General features: G+C 37.7%; 2 protein-coding genes across 2 annotated transcripts; one reads left to right on the top strand and one right to left on the bottom strand.

Moving 5' to 3' along the window:
* The first annotated feature begins 724 nt into the window (after positions 1 to 724).
* Positions 725 to 6,198, top strand: actr8 (actin related protein 8). The gene is made up of 14 exons (XM_086159127.1): positions 725 to 851; positions 942 to 1,081; positions 1,695 to 1,865; positions 1,962 to 2,072; positions 2,164 to 2,268; positions 2,347 to 2,520; positions 3,459 to 3,552; positions 3,652 to 3,784; positions 3,961 to 4,114; positions 4,744 to 4,839; positions 4,971 to 5,111; positions 5,232 to 5,529; positions 5,609 to 5,772; positions 6,033 to 6,198. Exons 1-14 carry the CDS (start codon positions 743 to 745, stop codon positions 6,174 to 6,176), a joined length of 2,034 nt encoding a protein of 677 aa, XP_086015253.1. The 5' UTR covers positions 725 to 742; the 3' UTR covers positions 6,177 to 6,198.
* Positions 6,199 to 6,202: 4 nt separating this feature from the next.
* On the bottom strand, positions 6,203 to 8,881 carry selenok (selenoprotein K). Its single transcript, XM_086159128.1, has 5 exons — positions 8,768 to 8,881; positions 8,230 to 8,320; positions 7,773 to 7,847; positions 7,180 to 7,272; positions 6,203 to 6,969 (listed from the first exon to the last, which is right to left on the bottom strand). Exons 1-5 carry the CDS (start codon positions 8,784 to 8,786, stop codon positions 6,966 to 6,968), a joined length of 282 nt encoding a protein of 93 aa, XP_086015254.1. The 5' UTR covers positions 8,787 to 8,881; the 3' UTR covers positions 6,203 to 6,965.
* Positions 8,882 to 9,379: the final 498 nt, after the last annotated feature.

The following is a 9,379-nucleotide window of genomic DNA, read 5'->3' as shown; positions in this document are numbered from 1 at the left end:
TCACCAAAATGTGATGACACCCTATAGAGACCAGCATATGATATTTCAAAGGAGTTAAAATTCATTCAAATAAAAGTAATGTTGCCATGACCAGTCCATCATCTTGAGCCCGAGACAGAGAAATCACTGGTGGAGGTCAATTACTTAGATGCTTTGTTTAGGATGAATATGTTTTTCTGGTTGAAATCGATGTTTGAAGTATTTTTCTCCAATGCTCTAGCATTATTTTGCAAAGTCCCATATGTTTTCCTCAGACAGATTTGATATGATCATATGATCATTTATCTGCAATGTTTAATTTTCACACATTTTTAGACTGGACATAGACATGGACCTGATATTGACATTAATGTACAGAACTCATTCAACAATATAATGGGTGCAATTAATTTTGAGATGGAAAGCACTTTTTTTCATCTGCTACTTCTGAAACAAATTTAAAACAGGAAATATTTAGACAAAAGGACTACATGAGAGTGGAATAGTTTGAGAACTGAAGAAGCATCTCGCGCGAGGGGCGATACGTCTTCAAGTGGAGAAACCAAGTCCAGTTGCCACGACAAGAATGGAATAGGATATTTACTATTTCAAAAATGTTTTAGGTAAGTTTCAAAATGTCATCCAGTGCTGCTGAACACAGGTTACCGTGGTAACATGAAAGACGTTTGTCTGACAGGAGTTGTTGGACCAAGGGGGCTTTCAGGCCTTTTCCAACTAGGCCCGATTGAACCAGGTACCGCCCATGCATCTCGATGACTCTCGACAAATCAAATTTATTTGCTCATGTCACGTGACTGAACACGGAAGTTCTGGTCTGCTGAAGGCTGCCGCAACTTCTCAACAGCTAGGAGGTACTTGGTTTTGTTTTTTTATGCTTTTTATGGATGTTGTAAACTGCCGTTGTCTTTTTTTCTGACAATTTACGCTATCGAATTTTGCAGCTGAGATGACTCAGGCTGAGAAAGAGCAAGAGAACGGGAGGGAAAAAGATAAGGATCGGGACAAGGAGAAAGAGAGGGAGCAGCAACGAGGGGTGAAAAGACCAATCGCCCCTCCGGTCATTCCGGAACCCCAGCAGGAGGTTAGAATGAAAATATATTATTACATATTGGTCTTACACTCAATTCACGGAAGAACATTACTATGTGAATAATACCTCTGTACTACAACCTGATGTTTTCTGCAGTTTTTTTCCCCCCTTTCATCGTTTTTATAGCATGGTTCGATTGTTACATGGAAAGGTAGACTGATAAAACCAATAACATTTCTAAATGATCACATTAAGAAAAACAAAAGATTAATACATGCAAAGGGAATATAACAAAAAGGTGAACATTTTCTCAACAAATAGAATGCATACAAGAAGCTTGAATTGTTACATTTCGGTTCATCATACACACACATTGTCTTGCATTTACATTTCTGTGAAACACTTGTGGATCTTCAATTGCGTTTGGAAAACTTTCATCAATATTGAAGCCAATGAGTATGTTAACACTTACACTTAAATTACTTGAGTTCCGTAGCTGACATGTAAGTTTTGAAAAAAGATTCGCTATATATCAAGAGATTTTTTGCCTTAAAACACAGCCTTTATCAAAATCGTTATGCCTCTCTGTTTTCTCTCTTTTATCTGATGCTGTCAGCATTTATCTTGTTTTTTTTTTCACATTTTTCTCCCCGTTTTTTCACAGCAAATACAGAGCAATTTTGTGGTCGTCATCCACCCAGGTTCCAGGACACTCCGCATTGGTCGAGCAACAGACACACATCCGGTAACAATTCCTCATGTTATCGCTCGCAGACACAAGCAAAGTGGACAGCCTCGATATGAAGACTCCTGGCTGCTGAGAGAAGGATTGAATGTAAGTCATTTTCGAACAGATAGGAAGCCATATAAAGTTTTAACGTTTTTGAAACTTTGGAATTTCATATGTTGCCCTATTTTGTTCCCAATCCAGAAAGCAGAAAGCAATGAGCAGAGGCAGAATGGGCTAAAAATGGTCGACCAGGCCATTTGGTCAAAAAAGATGTCCAATGGCGTGCGGAGGACCCCTGTCTCTGCTGAACAAGTGTGTCTTTCATAATATTGTAATTAGTGCAACATGTGTTCATGGTCAGGAATGTTTATGGTGAAATTCTTTGGCGTGTGTTTGTGTGTAGGCAAGAGCATATAACTGTCAGATCCGTCCAGCAGTTCTAGAGAGCAATTCCAGGGTGAAATGGACCAACACATCTCACCATACAGCTTATCTGGTGGGAGAAGAGGTCAGTGTCTAATTGACAATGAAAAAAAGGAGTCATTAAATCTTACATAATTGTAGTTTTCGTCTTGTCCCCCCCTAGGCCCTCTATGTGAATCCATCAGACTGTTATGACATCCACTGGCCCATGGTCAGAGGTCAGCTCAATGTACATTCCAGTCCAGGAGGTTCACTGGCTGCTGTCCTGGCTGACATTGAAATGATCTGGAGTCACATCATTCAAAAGAATTTAGAGATCCCTCTGAAAGACTTGAAGGTAAATTTGAACATCCAATTATATCATGGTCTTCTTTGAGGGGAGAAAAGTGCAGCATTTTTCCAATATCTTTGGGTGTGCACATGGGCTTCAATATCAAGTGCTTTCAAAATAGTGCAGTCCGGGTATTTGCCTAATTACAGATTTTAACCTCAGTTTGCAACAAACAGCACCTTATGACTTATTACAGCTCTGTGCAGTAAACAGAAGCTGCCAACAATTGGCAAGGTTGTGGTAACTTTATAGACTATTAGACGATTAGAGTTCATATGCACAATTTTAAGTCTGTGTATTATATATTTGCGAGAATTAAGCCTATGGGAAGAAAAAGTAATTTTTTCAGTGTTAATATTCAGGCCAAACTGGTTAGAAATGGCAAGGATCTTACTACTACCACTAGTGCTCCTACTACATAATTTTATCAGCTAGTGGAGCCAACACATCTTTGTTGGTTTAAGTGACACACATTAGTATCTCTGAGTGTGAAAGGCCTGCAAGAGTTTTCATTTCATAGATCACAACTGATGTCTTTGTGGACTACTATCACCCAACGATCATGATATGCAGCCTTCCAAAATCTTTGTACGGTGTTTCTGAGGTGACAATGTACACACTCATTGTAATCATGTCAGCAGCTCACACCTGCACCATCCAGTCTGTTCCCATATAGAATATAGCTGTGAAAAGAACAGCTTGAAAACACGGTTTTGCTAGTTACCAAAATGTGAAAAATAACATACATTGGTGTACAACATGAAGTTATTTAAAAAGGAGGAAACATAAAATCCTTAGATTGGAAAAGTCCTCCCCTTTATTTAAATGTTATGATTTTGTAATGGATCCTCGAATCAAACGGAATAACAAAAGACATTTCAGTGTTTTTTCTTTTTAAAATTATTTTGCAACGATAAACTGTACATTGATTCTTTGGTTGATAGTATTACAGATGTATCCTGTTGATTCCTGACATCTACAACAGAAAGCACGTCAAGGAAATTGTCAACATGCTCTTGCTTAATTTGGGCTTTTCAGGTATAAAATGAACACATTCACATAAAGTCCCGTCTGTATTATCAGACTAATCAAAAATCACATCTCCTTGCACTCTGTCCTCTGTGTGTGCATGTATAGCAATCATCGTGCATCAGGAGTCTGTGTGTGCAACATTTGGCAGTGGGTTGAGCAGTGCTTGTGTTGTGGACGTTGGAGACCAGAAGACTAGTGTCTGCTGTGTTGAGGATGGAGTGTCTGATCGTAACTCAAGGTCAGGATTTTAAAACAAGGTCTCATGTTAAATTTGTGTGAATTATTTATTCATGATATCGAATAATGATTTCAGTGAATAGGGATAGAATCCTCTCTTTTGCACAAGTTAAGCTATAGCTGTCATGATTTGATTTCAGTTTCACACTGTTTTTTTTGTTTCTGTTGGACATGCAGGTTAACGCTGGCCTATGGTGGCTCAGATGTGACACGAACTTTCTTCTGGCTCCTTCAGAGGGCGGGATTTCCTTACAGAGACTGTCAGCTGGCCAACAGATTGGACTGTCAGCTACTGCAACATATAAAAGAGACCCTCTGTCATCTAGATCAAGTGTGTGAATGAGAGCGTGGGATTTTTTGAGTTTCCTCTGGATTATTGGGTCATGTAGGAATATTCATCTTAAAAAATACTCTTTGTGAGTTGGTTTCTTGTAAGGATAATAATTTCTGAAACAAACAGATAGAAAAATCCATCATGGTTGAGTAACTCATAAAAATGTGATATTCAGAAGCCCTTATACATGAAATAGATATATAACAATATTTAGTAAGGTTTGGGAAATCAATCAGAAACATCATATACAAAATTCTGAGAAATTCCATTTAACCTTTATTAAAATGCTTTTGAAAGGCCCGGTGGCCTTAAGAATCAGATCACAGGTATTCTGGCATGGCACCAATAATCTAAACTTTTTCCACTTAACCATACCACCTAATGTTTTACTTGAAATGTTTAATTTTTGAGGAATATCTAATGGGATTTTAAAGGTGACTAATCCCCATTTTTTTCCGGTGATTTTGATATATATATATATATATATATATATATATATATATATATATTTTTTTTTTTTTACAAAAAAAATCCCTGATCTGATATACAGTAAATTCAGATGAAGCATGTGGATTCATAACAGATATGCAAATCTATTCCAAATATGCTTGCCTGCTCCCTCTCAGGACATATCTGGACTACAAGACCATGAATTCCAAACTCGATTCCCAGAGGCCCCTGCTCTGCTGTACCAGGTTCGACTAGGGGATGAGAAACTTCAGGTAATGTAGTTAAATCTAAAATGTAAAAGCTAAGGTGTAATATGTTTATCTCTATTTAACTTCTTTTAGTCGCAAACCACTGTATGTCTTCTGCTCATGTTAACTTTCTCTTTATTAAACACATGCAACAGGCCCCAATGGGTCTTTTCTACCCAGCCACCTTCGGCATTGTTGGTCAAAAGATGACATTGCTTCAGTTTCGTTCCCAAGGTGATACAGAGGATCCTCATGACGAACATTATTTGCTGGCTACACAGAGCAAACAAGATCAGGTGACCAAAAACTGGAAAATAATGCCTTTATAATTCTTTCATAATACCTTTATGAATCTTGCTTCTGGTTCAATTGTTTGACTTTTCCTTTTACAACATTTTCCTTTTTCCTCCCAACAGTCATCCAAAGCTGCTTCAGACCGCAAAGGTCTTTCAAGACCAGGCGGCGCACTGGATAGTGACATGGGTGGTCAAGGAGGGATTGGTGAACTCTCAGACACGCCAAGGGGCTGCAGTAGTGGAGGGGTGCAGGGAGAGATGGAGCTTGGAGCTACTCAGGGGGATTGTCTTATAGGGGTAGGAGACATGGAAGAGCCACTGTTGTCCCATATTTCACGGAAGTCCGCTATGATGAGCCAGTTTGAAAGCAAAGCACTTGGCTTGGACAAAGCCATCCTGCATAGCATTGACCGCTGTGGTAAGAAACGGAAAGAATTATCTTTGCAATTTCAGCAAATTTTAGACGAACAAAGAGCCTGAGGCTTTTTTCTTGGCAGCATCCGATGAGACCAAGCGAAAGATGTACAGCTCCATCCTGGTGGTAGGAGGGGGGCTCATGTTTCACGGTGCTCAGGAGTTTCTGCTTCACCGCATCATTAACAAGATGCCACCGTCCTTCAGAAGGCTTGTGGATAACGTGGAAGTTATAACAAGGCCAAAGGTAGACTTGTCTCTTCATTAGCCTTTTTCAATATTTTCATCACAGCTGGATGGGTTATATTTGGTGAAAAATAGTATCCTGATCTCTTTTCTCTGCATGTCATACTTTCAAGACAATTCAGGTTTCTATTTCTTAATTATTTTTACTAACATAATGCTGCTTTTTTCTAAGTAATTTCTTCCAGATATTTCAGGTATTTTCATGAAGTCATGGGTTGTTGATTATGAGCTATACTTTGTATTCTTGTAAATTTGCTCTAGGACATGGACCCTCGACTGATCTCATGGAAAGGGGGAGCAGTGCTGGCGTGTTTGGACACAACTCAGGAAATGTGGATCCATCAGAGAGAGTGGCAGAGGTTTGGTGTCCGAATGCTACGTGAGAGAGCTGCTTTTGTTTGGTGAAATAAAACATATTTGAACCAAGGCCATGAGAAGAATATTCAATTATTTAATGACTATTTACAGCAAGAAATGAACTGGAGTTAAATAGAAAACTGGTACAAAACATAAGATTTTTCAAAGTAAACATTCATTAGACATGGCAGTGGAAAATTATTTAACCCCCAAAATGAAATTCAACTGAAAACCCTTGATGCATGTAACTGGAAAAAGTAATAAACTAACTCAATTTTCCTGGTTATTGTGTAAATATTCATCCATTCATCCATGCTCATGAATGTGATGTGTATGCATAAAACGCTTATTGTTAGATATACATTATCAGGATTGTAATTGCTATTTAATTTCAAAGTATATAAATATAAACAAGGAACTAGTCGACTCTACAAATTTATGACCGTATTCATGTCTGTTTTTGCATAACAAAGATCCAAATAATGTAATTACCAAATGAAACAAACTACCGCCAAGGTTTAACAGCACAAAGGTTTATTCAAACAGAAGGATATAAAATAAAGACAACCTATAACCATCCCCCTAGGAGGGTTGGTCTTGCCATACAGCTCAAATGGGAAAATGAAAAGGTAATGGGGGTGGGTGGGTGGATCACTGCTATATCAACCATTCTGGCCCCTACATTTAGGAATTCCCAGAAAGGTGTCAAGAAACTGCTTGAAGCAGCGGCAGCTTATACAGGAGGGGTTTCAGCACGATGCCATCACTTTACTTCTTCAGATTCTCAGCAAACAGACATGGTGCCCTGCCCCAGGCCTACACACACTGTGTAGGCATTTACCTGAAGAAAAGTGAGTTTTTTATGAGAGGGATAAGATGTTATCACATGATTTCTAAAGAGCAGTTGAAAAGTCTGTTCATAAATTGAAACAATCTCAAATATAATGAGTAGTTGTAGCATCTAGTCAAAAGGAATTTCTTGTACAAACCACAAGCTGTCACTTGGTGTTCTAGGCCCAAGAACTACCAAACTGAAATGTTTTTGTCTCACCTTCCTCATCCTCCTCCTCCCATTGGTGGAGGGCTGGGACCTGCACCATGGTTTATTCTTCCAATCCGTCTACGACCAGGGGGTCCAGGAGGACTGACAGAACAGCAAAATGGCATGAAGGTGGCAAACTCCATTACTTGTTTTGTAATTAACTTTCAAGTATCTAATGATTTTCTTCTATGGTGAAATAAAATTAGGTTATGTAAATGTTAAATTGTTATTTGTTAATTGTTATAGTTTGTTACATTTGTTTGTATTTGAATTGATTACTTGAGTTGACAAAAGAACAGCTAAGGACAGCTGCCTTGCTTTTTATATAAATTGTATCAAAAAAATTATATGATTTACACTTGTATAGCATGCTTATCCAGCTCGGCCACATAACATTAGTGTATACGTATTGCATCTCATTCCTATGGAACAGGGTCCCATGTTCTTTCAGAATGAGATTTTTTAAGGTAAGTTATCCATTCAAATACAAGCAAATGTAACAAACTATAACTTCATAGTTTCTTATAGAACACATAACCATGTTCTATGGGAATAAGATGAAATGGGATTAAAAAGAAAAAAAAAGAATTTCAGTGACCTACCCTCTGTCATCAGAGTAATATGAGGTTCCGACATTTCCATCCTTTGTCATGTCCGGATAAATTATTGTTTTAAAACTGACAGATGATAAAAGTGAACAGTGTTAAAATTGACACATTTAATGCTTAAATATACATATAAATACAATATATATTACATTTAAAAATTACAAAAAAAGTGTACACAAATAGACTAAACTTGAATAATCCCAAATCAGTTTCAGTACAAAAATGGAAATTAATGAAACTTATTTTATAGCTATGCTCCAAATGGTTTAATTCTAGGAATGCCAACCAATGATCCAGATTGATCCAGACTTTACAAACATTTTACCAGTTATTCCCAGCTTTACTTTGTAACAAAAGCAATAACAACAAATCAAATCAGCATATGACTGGTGAAAACACTTCAGAGACTACAAGTTGTGCGTTAAATTGTTTTCGGATAAAAGTAACTTACAACAGGGCAAAAAACTCAACCACTCCCCAGAAGAAATCACTCAGCAGGGAGAGTCCCCATGGTGACTGAGTCCTGCTGTCCAGGACTTGACCTAGTGCCGGCAGAGGGACCAAAAGCCAATGACATCCCGTTGTAAGTATTGTCTCATGACTGGTTCATGGTACAACCGGTTTCGTGTGCTCCGCATGTAGGTAAACAATTTACAACTAATTACATGATACAACAAACAAAACCGCATGAAACGTAATAAGAGGACCCAATTTTCGACACCGAACCCGTTTAGCTATGTCAATTTGAGCCGAAAGTTTCTTGAGAACGGTGTTGGAAATTTCTCCCACTGCACTAATGCGCCAAGGCTGTTAGCATACAAGCTAGTTAGCCAAATTTAACCATATACTCATTCACCATTGGTCCCACAACTAAACGAACGGGCGCGTTTTAAGTACAGGGGGTTTGGCAGAGAAAACGTTGTATAACTAGTTAATATCCTCGCTTCTAACGTGAAAAACCAATGTACAAAACATTACAAACCACTCACCATTAGACACGTACACCATCTTTCCGGGAAAATAACGCCAGCTTTCGAGCAGCTGTGTTTACGGATGACTGCACTTCCGGGTACGTTGCTGCGTCGTGAACGCGAGGCAATAACACATTATAATGAAATGAACGTGAGCTTTTCACCTTCACAGAGTGAAATAAAATATATATTTTTATTCGCTTAGTAAACATGACAATATTTAATTCATCGATATGATACCTTAAATTCAATACAGACTAGCACATGTAAAACATAGTCATTGAAATAATAACATAAATCTGCCGTTTCCAAATTAAAGCAAAACGTTCATATTTGATATGCAAATGAAAATCATTATTTTTATGCACAATGGATTATATAGAAATCAAACGTAAAATTCTTTCTTGCACATTACCCTACAGACAAAAAAAAAAACGTTATAAATAATTGTTTGCTGTTAGCTGCCCAGTTTCAAAGTTGACTAAGGTATTTCCAAACTCTATTTAAAGAAATTATTAATAAATGAATTAGTTAAAATTTGTATTTATTATGCGATCAGGTAGAAAAACCATAATGCACCAAATTTGAAAGTTCCCTTTTGGAGAAAAATGTTTAATTATATTGAGTGTT

The sequence above is a fragment of the Fistularia commersonii genome, chromosome 14 (genome assembly GCF_037954325.1).
Source record: "Fistularia commersonii isolate RoL2024-O1a breed Wild chromosome 14, RoL_Fcom_v1.0, whole genome shotgun sequence".
NCBI lineage: Eukaryota > Metazoa > Chordata > Actinopteri > Syngnathiformes > Fistulariidae > Fistularia > Fistularia commersonii.
The sequence above is the reverse complement of the archived record's forward strand: the minus strand, read 5'-3'. Positions and strand labels throughout refer to the sequence as shown.